The 16,094-nt window shown below is 36.7% G+C and overlaps 2 protein-coding genes across 3 annotated transcripts; both read left to right on the top strand.

The window, feature by feature from the left end:
- The first annotated feature begins 3,542 nt into the window (after positions 1-3,542).
- LOC137714089 (transcription factor MYB59-like) lies at positions 3,543-5,386 on the top strand. 2 transcript variants are annotated; one of them, XM_068453378.2, is made up of 3 exons: positions 3,543-3,823; positions 3,936-4,065; positions 4,332-5,386. In XM_068453378.2, the coding sequence occupies exons 1-3, from the start codon at positions 3,697-3,699 to the stop codon at positions 4,852-4,854; spliced, it is 780 nt and encodes a 259-aa protein (XP_068309479.2). In that variant the 5' UTR covers positions 3,543-3,696; the 3' UTR covers positions 4,855-5,386. The 2 variants fall into 2 exon arrangements, with proteins under 2 accessions (XP_068309479.2, XP_088547533.1); XM_088691407.1 differs by having other exon boundaries at positions 3,555-3,852.
- Positions 5,387-11,731: 6,345 nt separating this feature from the next.
- On the top strand, positions 11,732-15,027 carry LOC137715259 (Protein-tyrosine phosphatase-like, PTPLA). The gene is made up of 9 exons (XM_068454515.2): positions 11,732-11,889; positions 11,975-12,045; positions 12,137-12,184; positions 12,330-12,415; positions 13,293-13,346; positions 13,433-13,500; positions 13,640-13,686; positions 13,798-13,895; positions 14,648-15,027. The coding sequence occupies exons 1-9, from the start codon at positions 11,831-11,833 to the stop codon at positions 14,750-14,752; spliced, it is 636 nt and encodes a 211-aa protein (XP_068310616.2). The 5' UTR covers positions 11,732-11,830; the 3' UTR covers positions 14,753-15,027.
- Positions 15,028-16,094: the final 1,067 nt, after the last annotated feature.

Raw genomic sequence — 16,094 nt, 5'->3', positions numbered from 1 at the left:
GTCTCAATAGATCCATAGGTGCCCTCTACCACAGTGGTGGAGAGAGTGTTGTCCTTGCACCACGATGTGGGTTAGAACCTTGTCGGCTTCTTAATCTAACATCTAACCTAACAAATCTATAGTTTGACCAAAAAAAAAAAAAAAAAAAATCCATAGGTTTTATATAACCAATATATTTTTATGATTGGGCATTTATTTTGATTTAAAAAAAAATAATAAGAAACCACATCATGATGTAATGATTTTCAAGCTATATAGCTATGGAGCAAAGAATTTGGGTATCTTTGTATGTCTCTAAGAAGAAGCAAAGCCCTTCATTTCATGATATTTTATGTCTACCACTACTACTTCCTCATGAATATGTTAGGCAAAGAAAATGCAGAGGGTCTAATCCCATAAATTGGAGACACCTTTAAGAATTTGATATCAGATAAGTTGATAAGCATCATTTTAGATTGTCTTGCATGTGTATAGTGGTATATGTCTACATGCTCACAACTGCAATGCTGTCGAGGCGCACAATTCACCTTAAATATTTTGAAAGAGTTTAAATCGTTAGGGGAATGAGATATTTGTAAGCTGTGTGAGCTCATGGGTCATCCCCACAGTTGATATCTGACTTCATAGAGCAACCAAGTCAACATCTTGATGTGATCAATCATCACTATATGACAATGTATACTTAAAGTTTGTCATGATATTCAAGGTATGGAAGAAGGAGTAATGAGAAAGGAAGTATCTAGGGTTTGCCAACAAGAAGGTATGGAAGAGGGAGAAATGAGAAAGGAGTATCTAGGGTTTGCCAATAACAAGGTATGGAATGGAGAAATTTTTCATTGTGTTCAGAACATGGGTGGTACACCATGTGTCATTATTTAAGTGGAGGAAAGATTTATTTTTTTTAAAAAAAATTTTAACACAAGTATGTCACCATTTGTATAGTATAGTGACATATGATGTAACACTCTGTCTAAGATTTACCAATAACAAGAGATCTAGACATTAATTAACTACTTGAGAGAGTTGGAAACAAGGGTAAACATGCGATGCACCATTTTCTCCCATGGAACTATTTGTTAATCAAGATTAATATTGGTATTCACATTCTTTCCTAGCTAGGAGGCTCTTTAACACTTGGTTTTATAAGGTGGTTTTGCTCTAGCAGATTGAGTATGGAAGTTCTATGGAAATCATTGCCTAATATAAATATGAAAAAATTGGGGTAAGATTTATAGTAGTGTTGCTCAAACTTTCAGTTTGTTATACTACTAGAACATAATTTTTTAGTAGAGATACAAACCGGGAATGCGAATAACATATGAGTAAAGCCGATAAGAAGATGTGTAATCACGAGCTGGTGGTCCAGTGGTAAAGGGTGAACTACGAGGCTTCCTTAAAACTAAAAATTGGAGGTCTCGAGTTCGAAACCCGCTACTGGTGTGGAAGCTAAACTTGTGGCAGCTAAACTTGTGGCCAGTTAGAGGTTGAAATGCCACTGTGAGTCTTCACGGCCCCCAGAAGGGATGGACAACCGTGGCTTGCAACCAGTTGTCCTCCCTTAAAAAAAAAAAAAAAAAAAACGTGGTCAGCAAAAAAACATATCTCAAAACAAATTAAAAAACAAGTGGAACTTGAATTAGTTTGGGAATATGAATGCTACTCGGCCCCCAGAAGGGATGGACAACCGTGGCTTGCTACCAGTTGTCCTCCCTTAAAAAAAAAAATAAATAAAAAAAAAACAAAAAAAAAACGTGGTCAGCAAAAAAACATATCTCAAAACAAATTAAAAAACAAGTGGAACTTGAATTAGTTTGGGAATATGAATGCTATTCACACACCTCTTGTTATTTTATGTCATTTGATTCTTTTCAATTAATTTGATCCGACGACTAAAAGTTGAGAGATATGTGTGTAAGGTATCAAAGGGTGTGGATAATATCACCTTATGAATATTAATTAACTTTTTTTATGGCGAGTTGTCGTGATTCTTAGGAAGTTAATTGAGTATTTCCAACACTATAGAGAAAAAGTAGTTGATTTATTTCTCATTCCTTCCCCCAAAGTTATATGATTCCTTAATTCTCTAATTTCCGACAAGTAAACATGTCATTAGTTAGTGCAGTGATTAATCTAGAAAATATGTTAGATCATGCATTCTTAGTGACAAGTTTTTCATGAGGCAAATACAATCATATCATATTTTCTAGACATTTCTCTAACAAATTGACTCATCCATTATGGTGACAAGTTTTTCATGAGGCAAATACTGAATGCGAAGTGCCACATACGCCACTCAGAGTATTTATTTGCATCAAAATGTTTCCTCATCCTTTGGAGATGCCCCAAGAAAGAAAAAGTATGCATGAATGAGAAGGTGGGTTAGTAATCCCTAGCGTTAGCCTAAGCAGTGAGGACGAGTATAAGTTAGAAAAAAAATTTTAACGCTTCGTTACTTTACTACTCTTGATTTGGAAAAATTAAAAAAATTATAATAAATACAACTAACACCTTATTTGATTGACAAAGAGAAATGTTTTAAATAATTACTAGCAATTCTGAAGAAATAAGCTCATTTGATTAAAAAAGAGATTTGTGGTAAGATAAAAATGAAGCATTGAGAGAAAAGCGTAAATCCCAGAGTATAAAGAAAAATCTCACATCATATCAAGTTAATAAACTTCGAAAAATCTTCATAAGCCGGAAAAATATAAATCCACCAAAGCATTAAACAAATGCCTCAGAGTATGTAATATCTACGAAGGAAAATGAATCTACCACCATATATCTTCTCATTTTAATTGAACAAAAGGGGAAGTCTCAAAGTAGCTAGGGCACACTTAGGGCACCACTAAAACCTAAAGTACAGTTTCTTCCTATTCTAGTACTTTCCAAGCTTTGTCCTCATCTGCTTTAACTTTCCCTTGGCTTCTACACCTCGTATAGCCACTAGCTAGTATTGTCAAGGGTCACTAACTATCATCCATAATTGCTCAAATTGGAAGAAGAAGAAGCTAACTAGTGATGTCCATCAGTTTATTCCCTTTTTTCCATACCATACCAAGACAAAACTAATCTTCTTTGTGGAAACATTCATATTTAGTTTGTAACGTGAAATAATGTTCTCTTGTTACATTTGTCCGTCAAACAAATACTTATACTGATAAGTTATAAATTTGATTCACACAAGAATCAGCAACACTAAATACCTCAAATTCACAAAATTTGAGAAGTTCCTCACAACAATCAATTGATTAGTGACTAAATTTGTATTAATTTTGATGAATATGATCAAGTGATTGTGTAGCGCCTTCACTCGTATGATTGGGTAGTTAGAGGCCTATGATATGAATACATTATGAGAGTTGCACCAACGGATCAATCTCTTGCTTCGATTATTGCATTCAAAGTGGCTGACATCAGATCGATAAAGTGCCTTATCGCAAAAAAGCATGCGTGGAACACATGGACGGTGAAGATGGCAAGATGCATTATCAGCAATATTATAATCACATACAATAATCGTAGTCACTCAACATGGAAAATGGGTAGTATATGTACCAGTACTGGACAGCAAAGCTTCCATGTACAAAAAGAAGACAACAGCAGAAGAAGGAATCAGAGAGACAAAGGCCCAAGGGAATTGAAAAGGAGAAGAAAAACGGGAAAGGAATCATCAAAGGAGCATAATTGTTAGTGATGAAAATGGTGCAAGATCAAGAACAAATCAGAAGGGGGCCATGGACTGAGCAAGAGGACTTCCAGCTGGTGTGCTTTGTGGGCCTGTTTGGAGACAGGCGATGGGATTTCATAGCCAAAGTTTCAGGTTTGAAGGTGGCGGGAGACAAATAATAGGTATGGTTATTTGGAGATGGTCGGTTTTTGCAAGGAGCTACCATTTAACCAACATATGTATGGTGTGGTTTTGTTACTTGTAGGTTTGAAAAGAACAGGTAAGAGTTGCAGGTTAAGATGGGTTAATTACTTGCATCCTGGCCTCAAAAGAGGAAAGATGACTCCTCAAGAAGAGCGCCTTGTGCTTGAGCTTCACACCAAATGGGGAAATAGGTTTGACCTAAACAAACAAAGCATCTCAATTATTAATTCATGTTTATCGTCATTTGTTTTCCGTTATCTAAACATTTCAATCGCCCGACTCTAACATGCTATGTTTCCAGACTATGATCAGGACAAAGAAATTATATTTAAATCCAGAACATAGGATTTTGATTCACAGCCTTATAACATAAAAATCCGGAATTTTCTTAGAAACCCTAAATTTCAGTTCTTCTGAATTTGAATTTACTTGACATAGAATGAAATTTTTTGTGCAGGTGGTCACGAATTGCTAGAAAATTACCTGGGAGGACAGACAATGAGATCAAGAACTACTGGAGGACTCATATGAGGAAGAAGGCGCAAGAGAAAAAGAGGGCAGTGTCTCCCTCATCATCTTATTCCAATTGTTCCTCCTCATCAAACATCACCACAGCTGAAGGAGGGGCAAGCTTCTACGACACCGGTGGGAAGGAAACCAAAGCATCATCAGGAGGAAAGAAAACTGGAGGAGGAGACGAAGCGAAAGAAGACGAGAAAAGGGAGCAAAGGGAGTACTCACTAGACGATATATGGAAGGACATCAATCTGCCAGAAGTGAACATTATTGAACCAGTTTATGATGGCAACCTTTCTTCTTGTCCTCTAATGGCTTCTCCGACGCCGTGGGAATACTGTTCCGACTTGCTTTGGAAAATGGATGAAGAAGAAGAGAGTAAGAATATGTTTCTTCCTACACCAAGTGGTGATCACCAATTTCTGTCATGCTACGAATATGGAAAAGCATCTCTGACTGGCTGATGTGATTAGGATTTTATTTATTAAGATTTGTTTATATGTGAAATAGTGTTTAAATTAAGGAGAGCTTCTAACCTGTATAATAACATTGGTCTGATCTCGGCTGCACCAGCCAGCCATCAGATGCAGATCACTTTGTTTTATGCATTACTAGTTGTAATTAGAGGTGGCAGATCAACCTATCAGATTGTTAATAGATACCAGTTAAGAACTATTTGATTTGATTTTGCCATAATATAAATGTGAGATTTGTAATGATGATGATGATTTACGGTAAAATCAAACTAAATAGATGTTAATGGGTATCCATTAACAACCAATGAGCTAATTTACCACCTCGGTAGTTCATGTTCTCTCTTTGTCTTGTGTGTTTTTCAATTTTCAGTGAGGATTAAGAAAACAGAGAACTTCAAAGCTTCCTATCATGTTGGTGTGGCATGCCCATGGAAGTATATTGTATATATGCTTTTGAGGTTTAATTTTGAATCAAGATGGTGTAGTCAACCATATAAATTTTCTTTTTTGATTTCGCTTATATATATGTTATATTATGGAAACTACATATATGCAAGGTTTTACGGAAATATATAGGGCAACGGAAAGTATGCAGACATTGCTGAAATTGTTCTGACCAAGTACAAACAGTACCAAAGTTGCTTGATGTAAAATTGGAAATGATACTAGATTATCAGAGCTAGAGAAACCATAAAAAAAGATTTTTATTATGCACTCATATCAAACCCATTTATCCATATTTCAAGAAGAATCTTGAATTATGAGAATAAGAACCTTTCATGACAGAAATTAAAAAGGTTCTACTTTTATAGCTTTCCTAGATATACTGTTTCGCTTTTATTTTTCAGTGGGAAAAATAAAGCTACAACTTTATCAGCAACAAGAAAAGTAGACAAATTCTGGGTGTTATGAATTAATTACTAATTAACTGGTTGAAAACCAAGAATTAGTATATGAACAAAGTGGGGTGGAATGACTTAAATGGGACATAAATTTATAAAACAATGTCTTATATCTTACTAAATGAGATGCTCAGTTTTGCGCACATAAATTTATAAAAGTAAGATAAACAAAGAGTACACATGTTACTCAGGCTACCTCACCCAGCATGGGGAAAAACTCCTTTTGAGGAGTGGTCCAGGAAACATGGTCTTGTTATTAATCCTTTTCTTAATTACACTAGTACTTTAGTGGTTATATGTCCAAATCCATTTTCTATAAAATTTGTTTAATTATATATTAATAGAGTAGTGGTCCATTTAGAACTGCACAAACATATTCTCCAGTAACATCAAATTGTCATGCGCAAAAACCATTTAATCTTTCATCATTTCATTCCCTAATGAATTAAACTCAGAAAGCACTTAGCTGGAGATCTCCTAATGATCTTGCAAATTTAGCCTCAAATCTTTCAAGAACACAGTTTGATTGCTTTACTTATTTTTTTCTTTTTTGAATATAACCACTTCCTTAGTTTACAATATCAGACCAATCACAAAGGCAGAAACTACTTACAATATCAGACCAGTTACAAAAGGCAGAAACTATTTATCAATGTGGAAACATGATTCATACACAGGTCTTTATTAGAAGGGATCTCCATGTTTGGGTAAAATGGGGACTAATTGTATGACTCACTCCACATCGAACTTCAACTATTCAAATTGTCATTTTGTAAGTCCCGATTCATATATCATACTTGCAAAAATTCAATTTAATCCAAAATCATTTGCCTATTTAATTATCACGATGAAATATCATTGTTTCTTGTAGAACAAAATGTTCGTCAATTTCTTTGAACTCAATTAGATGTCTTAAATATTTCCGATTTAGCTAGGGTTATGTGAGCGGAACCCGCCTTATTTTGTGTGCCATAGTTCGCTTCATTCTGCGTGAGCTGAGTCCGCCTCGTTTTGCATGGGTTGAGCCTGCCTAACACCCATGTTTTTTTGACAAAAATGCAAATTTTGTATTTTCGCAAAATATTTTTCCTGAACATTAAGTTAAACTTTTTAAGGAATTTGGAAGCAGTTTTACGGTTTATTGAGTAACAAATGTATATTTAGTGGAATATTTTAGTCGAAAACTAAAACAATAAGTGAAAAATATAGTAGTGAGCCCGAGAACATTGTCAAATGGGGTTCTACACTCAAGAATCTCAACGGAAAGTCTCACCTTAATTTTCAAAACTTCACATTGAGGCGAAGGTGAAAATAAAAGAATGGAACGATGATTTATGTACGAATTTGCAAAACCAATGGAAAACCATAAGTGTTAATCCACGTTTTTTGTAAACAATGCAAATTTTTTATTTTCTCGAAATATTTTCCGTGAGTATTAAGAAAATCTTTATAATGTATAAGGAAGTGGATTTACAATTTATTGAGCAACAAGAGTATATTGAGTACAATATTTAAGCCCAAAAGTAAAAAATAAGTGAAAAATATAGAGATGTTAAAATGTATATTTAGTGTATACTTTTTAATTTAAAAAAAAACTAGAGATGTTAAAATTACCTGTGGGTGAGGCTTAAACAAAAAATAACAAAATTTTGTTTTGTTAAATAGTCTTTCTGTAACATCCCACATTGCCCAGGGGAGTGGATCCTGTAAGCCTTATATATATATTCCCATTTCTACCTAGCACGAGGCCTTTTGGGAGCTCACTGGCTTCGAAGTTCATTGGAACTCCAAAGTTAAGTGAGTAGCACGCGAGAGCAATCCTATGATGGGTGACCCATTGGGAAGTTTTCGTGTGAGTTCTCAAAAACAAAACCGTGATGGCATGGTCGGGGCATAAAGCGGACAATATCGTGTTACGGTGGAGCCGAGCCTGTGATATGGTGGGGGCCGGGGCCGAGATGTGACAATTTGGTATCATAGCCTAACCTTGGCCGTGGTGTGCCAACGAGGACGTTAGGCCCCTAAGAGGGTGGATTGTTAGATCCCACATCGCACAGGGGAGTGATCCTTATATGTATCTTCCAATCCCTACCTAGCACGAGGCCTTTTGGGAGCTCACTGGCTTCGGGTTCTATCGAACTTTGAAGTTAAGCGAGTTCGCACGAGAGCAATCTCAGGTTGGGTGACCCACTGGGAAGTTCTCGTGTGAGCTCCCAAAAACAAAACTGTAAGAGCGTGGACAAGGCCCAAAGCGGACAATATCGTGCTACGGTGGTGGAGCAGGCCTGAGATGTGGTGGACCCTGGGCCAGGATGTGACAATTTGGTATCAGAGCCAATCCCTGCCCGGTTGTGTGCCGGCGAAGACGTCAGGCTCCTAAGGGGGGCGGATTGTAACTTCCCACATTACCCAAGGGAGTGGATCCTCTAAGCCTTATATATACATTCCCATTTCTACCTAGCACGAAGCCTTGGGAGCTCACTGGCTTAGGAGTTCATTGGAACTCTGAAGTTAAGCGAGTAGTGCGCGAGAGCAATCCCATGGATCACTGGGAAGTTCTCGTGTGAGTTCTCAAAAACAAAACTGTGAGGGCGTGGTCGGGGCCTAAAGAGGACAATATCGTGCTACGGTGGAGTCGAGCCTGTGATGTGCTGGGGACCCGGGCTGAGATGTGACACTTTCACCCTCTTTTGGTTGACAAAGAATGTTCTATTAATATATAGTTCATATTTAGATAAAAGAAAATTTAACAAAAAAAAGGTTCAAATATCTTTAAATTTAGGTTTTAAATCATTGATTACGAGTGTTTAAATATGAATTATAATAGATTTTGTACAGAAAAATATATTTTGAAGAACATGAATATGATAATTTGTTGTAATGGTAAGAGAAATAAAAGAAAAATTAACAATAATTTGGATTTACCTATGGGATTTGGATCATTTTTGTTAATTTTTCTTTTATTTCTCTTACCACTACAACAAAGTAACAAACTATAATATTCATGTTCTTCAAAATATAATTTTTTCGTGCATGGAGCCCGACTTGTTTTCTAGGCACCCGGGTGTTCGTCTCATTTCGTGTGTGCGCAGCCAGCCTCATCTTGTGTGCGTGGGTTTGCCTCGTTCTGCACGTGAGGCGTACACATTGTTTTGCGTGCCAAAAGCTTGCCCCCTTTTGCATCCACGGAACTTGCATCATTTTTTACGTGCATGGAACCCGCCTTGTTTCTGTGGCCAGAGCTTGCCTCGTTTTGCATGCCAAAACCCGTTCATTATTTGTGAACGGATCCCGCCTTGTTTTTTGTGTCATGGTTCACCTCGTTTTGCGTGAGCTAAATTTGCCTCGTTTTGTATGCGTCAAGCCTACCTAACACCCATGTTTTTTGACAAAAATGCAAAAAAAAGATTTCGCTAAATATTTTTCCTAAGCATTAAGTTAAATTTTTTTAGGAATTTAGAAGCAGTTTTGCGTTTATTGAGCAACAAATGTATATTTAGTAGAATATTTAAGCCAAAAATAAAAAAAATAAGAGAAAAAAATAGTAGTGAGGACTTTGTCAAATGAGGTTCTACAATCAAGAATCTCAATGGAAAGTCTCACCTTAATTTTTTAAATTTCACAGTGAGGCGAAGTTGAAAATAAAAAGGTTGAACGTTAATTTATGTACTAATTTGCAAAACCGATTGAAAATCGTGACGTTTTTTGTAAAAAATGAATTTTTTTTTATTTTCTCAGAATATTTTCCATGAGCATTAAGGAAATCTTTATAACGTATTTGGAATTGGATTTACGATTTATTGAGCAACAAGTGTATATTTAGTAGAATATTTAAGCTCAAAAGTAAAAAAATAAGTGAAAAATATAGAGGTGTTAAAATGTATATTTAGTGTATATTATTTAAATTTTTTTTTTTAAATTAGAGATGTTAAAATCAATCACTTGTAGGTGAGGTTTAAAAAAAAAAAGCAAAATTTTGTTTTGTTAAATAGTCTTTCACCCTCCTTGTGGCAACTAGAAAGTCACACATGACTTTGTGGCACCCACAAGAATTTGGATATTTTTTTGTTAATGTTTCTTTTATTTCTGTTACCACTACAACAAACTATCATATTTATGTTCTTAAAAATATATTTTTCCGTGCGTAGAGCTCGACTCGTTTTCTGAGCATCCAGGAGTTCGTCTCGTTCTGTGTGCCCAGAGCCCACCTCGTCTTGTGTTCTTGGGTTCGTCTTATTCTGCATGTGAGGTGTTCGCATCATTTTACATGGCAAAAGCCTGCCATTTTTTTGCATCCACGGAGCCAACTTCGTCTTCTGTGCAAGGCTGACCTCGATTTGTGTGACGTATCCCGCCTCATTTTTTGTGTGTGGCGCTCGCCTTGTTTTGCGCACTGTGATATTTGAGACATCTAATTGAGTTCATTGTTTCCCGTTCGAATGGTTGAAGTCTGATGTGATTTAGCAAATCGATTTGTGTTCCTTAAAGAATAGTGTTCATTTCTTTCTCTCCCATACAAAAACTTGCAGAGAGTAAACATGCAAATCAATTTGCTAAATTAGAAGTACCTCTTGGGTGTATCTGAAAATGCATCTCTTTCTTTCCGACAGTTGTGTCTCCTAATTAAAACGTTTATAACATTACTTAAAACTTAATCCAAAATTATAATTAATTAATACTAATTAATTTTAACTTCCAAGTTCTCAATTGACCCATAGGCCCAAAGCCCAAGTCTTGATTAATTAATATTATGGTATATACACGAGTCTAATCCATACAATTGAAATGCCCAAGTCTTAATTCTCATTTCAAATTGCCCAAATCCTAATTACTAATATAAGAGACAAACCTAATATAAAACCTACCGAAAAATTGTGCTCTCGATGTGGAGAAATTAGTGTGGTACAGTAGTACCAACTACCATGTCACTTGTGATACTTCTATTCAAAATCTAACATGTGTTCTTATTTTATACTGTTGAAAATCAACTCGTTTTACTTTTTGAATTTAAAATTTAAAATTATGAAAACCGTAAAAAATTTAATAGAGAAAAACAGGGCAACAACCTCAGGGACGACTATGGCGTCAAAGGCGGTCAGGATGTTAGTGTCGTAGGAGCCGGTGCTCCAGCAAAGCATGTACGTGGCGAGCCGGACCTTGGGAGGCATACCGGTGACGACTCCCTTGGTGTACCCGAGAGTCTACGCCAGAAAAACGTACCACCCGGCGGCGATCGGTCCGCGTGAGTTTTATGACCGTCGGAGTCTCTAGGGGAGTGGCACTCTGTGGTCTGATTCATCTTGCCGTTAGTGGATTCAAAGACAGCTGAGAAGAAACAGGCGCCGATGAGCTTGTGGTTACAGAGGTTGGCTAGAAAGTGGATTTGAAGCCGCCGGAAAATAAACAGCTAGGCAGCCTCATAGCGCTTTCAGCCATTCTAGAAACACTTTCAAACTAGCCCTAAATATGGTTAGTTTTGTAAACAAATACTCGTCTAGTATCCTAGTATTCACAACTGCATGCTTCAATTTATATGAAAAAATGCAACAGCCGATGCAGGTCTATACCATTGGTGTTGGGAGAATCGTTGATGTTGGGTTTCTATTTTTAAGGCATAGAAAATCGCAATTTTTAAAGAAAAACTAATGAAAAGTTCTAAAAAATTTTAGTTTTAATGAAAATCACAAAATAAATGTGTAAGTGAATAGTACTAGAAGTGATTTTTCAAGGTAAAAATATCCCTAACGTTAAAAATGAACAGTATCAGAAATATTTCATTATGAATTTTTTTTTTTTAAAGGGTTTAGGGGTTAATGAGAATTATACTCTTAAGTGGCTTGCATGTTGCTCACGTGAAAATATGAACAAAATTTTGAATGCAAAAATCTCAAAAGTAATTTGAAGTCATAAATGAGAGTCCAGCCCATACCAAACCATAGCTGCTGAAAGTAAACATCCCCTGACCCACTTGGGCCCAATCCAAAGGGTCCCCAACCACCACCATTAACCCGCCAAGTCGCCTGGATTTCTTAGTCCAACCGTTGAAAATCGGAAAGCCAGAAATGGCAAAGCTATCCAATCTCTATCTCTTGGCTTACAACTCTCTTCAGGCTGCTGCATGGTAAAACCCCCTCAACACTCAAAACCCACCTCCCCAAATTGTCAGATTTTTTTTTCAAATTCATATCAAAATTCTCTCATTGCAGGGCAGTTTGTCTCTCTCTAAGCTTGAGCAGCGCCGTCAATGGCGCCTACGCTTCTGCTGGACACCTTATGTGTCAGTATTTAGTTCTATTTTTTAAAATTCTGAAAATCTGATTAAATTAAACAAAGAAATGTTTTTTAATGAAATTGGTTTTTGGCTGCAGATTTGCTCCAAATGGTTCAGTTCTTGGAAGTTATACACGGAGCCATTGGTAGGTTTTCTGAAAGACTCAAAATTAATTAATTTATTTTTATTTTGTGTTGAAAGAAGAAAAACCCCAATATTTATGTAAGGTTTATTTTTGTAATTTTGTTAAGATTATGGGTTCTGTGTTTATATGTGTTTTGAAAATTGAGGTCTGGTGCCGAGTGGAGTGGTGTTTCCTCTGATGCAATGGGCAGGAAGGGCCCATTTTCTGTATGTTGTGCGCCAAACCCATGAGGTTTTCTTCTTTTCTTTCTCTCCTTTTTATCTGTTTGCTGTTTTAATTTCAGTTTAAGCACTAAAAAAACTTATGGGTTTGATTATTTGAGATATGATGAGCTTTCTGTGAATATATTGCATGGTGAGAGTGATAAAGGGATGCTTGTTTGTGCAATGGGACAATGGTATACTAAGCATGGACTTGAATGCATATATGGATATTTGTTCGTAGGGATTTCAAGATCCCAATCCCAAATTCTCAAATCAAATCAAATTGCTAGATAAGATAAATTAAGGATACTAGGTAAAGATCAATCACATATGTACTTGGAACCAGTATGCTTTATGCGGTTCACCCCAAACTGGGGTAATCCAGTGACCATGATTTGATTGGAGAAAAGTATCACGATGAAGAATGTATAGGTTCTTCCTCGTGAAAGTATAATTTTTTATTTTCCCTTGCATTCAATCAAGAACACTGAATGTACCCCAACCTCACTGGCAGTGTTGTCTCTGTCGAGAAACTTCTGCACGAGCTTTCACACATCCTGATGTCCAGGCTCTAATGTTCCATATATACCCTTAAGAACTAGGGTTGCAAAAATAGGGTAATAAAATACAAAATATGTTTCTGGTTAAAGCCTACAAATCTAACTTGTGGCCACTCGTACTTTCTAGAGCTATAGTTTACAAGGTTGAATCTGCAGATACTTGCTTGATCAATTTTAGCATGTGATGTAGTCAGATACAGCTTCACTTGAGAAAAATTGCACAAAGAGAAATCCTAAATTCTGTAGTCCTGCAGAAGTGCTTTGTTCTTGTCACAATATGAACATTTATGAGGTTTGCTCATTGTTCACAACTAATTGAGGACCATTGTTTTGAGCATTTTGTAGGTCCAGGAGTCGCCATCAGTCTTCATAACTTTTGTTGCTTGGAGCCTAAGTGAGGTAATTTGGTTTAATCTTAATAATGCAATCAAAATTTGTTTAACTAAATAGCGTATGTCAAACTGTGATCACAAACCTGTATGCAGGTTATTAGGTATCCACATTATGCTTTTAATTGCAGGGGGAGCTGTCCATCTTGGATTACCTATCTCAGGTTCTACTCTTTCTCATTATGATGATAAATTCAAAAGTTCGCATACAAGCAAATACTTACCATACCAGTCAACTAAACGTTACAATTCAAGCAGAAGATGATTTTTATTTGCAATTATAATACTTTTGGTTTCCACTAGGTACACTGCATTCATTGTTTTGTATCCTCCAGGGATGGCTGGTGAAAGTAAGTTCATAGTTTCGTTAGTCTTGGGTTTCAATTTTTGGCTGCATGTACAAGTCCCCCTCCCCTTCTCCGTTGATTTCTTTCTGTAAATGGTCGGTGATTACCATGCAGCCTGGCTTATGTACCAAGCACTTCCTTTTATAAAGAAGAAGAGCCTCTCCCCAGATTTCTCCACTGGCCTCTCCTTCAGCTATTATAACTTTCTGAGGGTATGTTCTGATTTTCTTTCCACCATGATATGTTGCTTCTTTCCACTTTTCTAATTAGTCATTTTGCTGATAAAATATGCACTTAGGAATTTTTTTTATTAACATGTATTAAGCCTTCAAGTCTAAGGAAACTTCCAGTAGCCGAGGATAATTTGGTAGTTTTTCTGCTCTGCTTGGATGTGGTTGGGGTTCGATTATTAGGGTTTTGTTGGGATATCTAAACTGAAGTGAGCTTCAAATTTTTGCATAACTTACCTTATTTCCTGTGCATTTATGCTTAGTGCACATAGTTATTGCGCTTCCTTGTTAACTGAGAAATTATGGATTCGGAAACTATTTGCTACTTTCTTGGAGGTTTTGGGGTGAACCCCAATTTGAAGCCTGGTTTTGGGTTGGAGTTGCACTACTAGGATATCTATTTATTTATCAAAGCTCCCCATGAAAGAAAGAAAATACGAAGTCATCGTAGGATCTCCCATTTCAAAGTTCGTATTGCCAAGCCCTTTCAGTGTCAGGTCTGTCCAGGAACAGTGCCCTGGTTTTCTTGGTCCTCCAAGGCGCCTCTATAAATATATTACTCTTTAAATCTTCCATCTGGTTCCTTCAATCAATGTTTTTGGTCTTCAATGCACACATTCAGAAGCCATGCAACAAGGGGAAACTTCTGCTCTTTTCTAATGCCTTAACTAATGTTTCAGTTATTGTTAGCTTTTACCGTTGTGATTAATATCATTGGAATCTTCTTAATTCAGGTTTTGCTTGTCTGCTACCCATTCCTCTGCTTGAAACTTTACCTGCATATGTTCAAGCAACGCCGATCAAAACTGGGTAAGCACCCCAAGAAGAAGAAAAGGTGAAGGATCATTTGGTTCTTGATACCAATTATTTGCCAGTTGCTGGTGATTTAGGACTCAAAACTACATAAAGAGAGGCATGTATTGGATTTTAGTAAAATACTTGCAGTGGATTCTTTGCTTCATTCTCCATTTCCCACTATGTAATTATCGAAGTCTAAACTTGTCTCTCCCATCTATTTTAGATGCCCGATCAACGTTATCAATTCTTTCCCGATGATACTTTAATAGTATACTGGTTATGCATTTGATCTATTATGCAATCGTTTCATTGATGATATTAGTTGTTGGAAGTAAGTGATATTTTGGCACGATGTGTTGGATTTGTGATGCATGTAGTTGTGGAATTATACATTAAAGTTCTGATCCTTCTACACAAAAGCGTAATCTAGTGAATGAAACAGATGTCTTTTGAGAGACGGGTGTTTTTCTCATCTGTTTTCTAGTTAAAGTTCTATCTATGGTCCGTTCTAAGTATTGTTTTAAATTTACGCAAAACTAACTACTCATGATACATGTTCAATTCCTCTACCACTTCTTCCTTGTCTTTCACTATTGTGATCAAGGTCCCCGGCCATGGATGTTTGGACCAGATAGAACCGGTACCAAGGACAGGATGCCCAACTAGCAGGTATGCTTTTAATCCAACTACACATTTCTATTAAGGTCCTCTAAAGCTTTGTCTATGTGCATGGTTCACCCTAGCTTCTACATAGTTAAAGTGGCGCCTCTACGGTTAGCATCTCGAAGTGTACTGCTCTCTCTCTCTCTCTCTCTCTCTCTCTCTCTCACAAACACACACACACACACACACACACACAAACATTTTCACATTGCACATTATGTAAACGCATGCTACAAACTAACATGGACGTATTTGGAGTGAACCACGTAAACACTCGTGTCATTTGCATGATTGTAATTTCACCATCTCAATCCCGTTTTGTGCATCAACAGCTTTCTGTCAGCTTCCATGGAAGATAATATAATCGCTCCTTTTCCACAGGCCATTATATGCTCAACCACACAATCTCAGTTACCTCTTTCCACTCAATACTTTGAGCCGTTACTGTTCCCCTCCTCTTTTTTTTTTTACTGTACCAAGTCCCTGGTCTCTTTCAATATCTGATGTCGTCTTGTTGTCGACATTAGACTTTAATTATTGGTCGCCATTGTTGTAGTTGGTGTAATACGACAAGTGGCTCTGTCTCTTTTCTCCGAGCTTCCTGTTGAGTCCTTTGGCTTGCACGTTATACGGTGGATTATAGTCACTCATCCATGCGCTGGATTCTGACTCCAAACATTTTTACACTTCTTTATAGCCTTTAGATTTTATAACATCCAA

Source organism: Pyrus communis, chromosome 3 (assembly GCF_041283825.1).
Source record: "Pyrus communis isolate YQ-2024b chromosome 3, ASM4128382v1, whole genome shotgun sequence".
In the NCBI taxonomy this organism is placed as follows: Eukaryota; Viridiplantae; Streptophyta; class Magnoliopsida; order Rosales; family Rosaceae; genus Pyrus; species Pyrus communis.
This window is presented reverse-complemented; position numbering and strand designations above follow the sequence as displayed.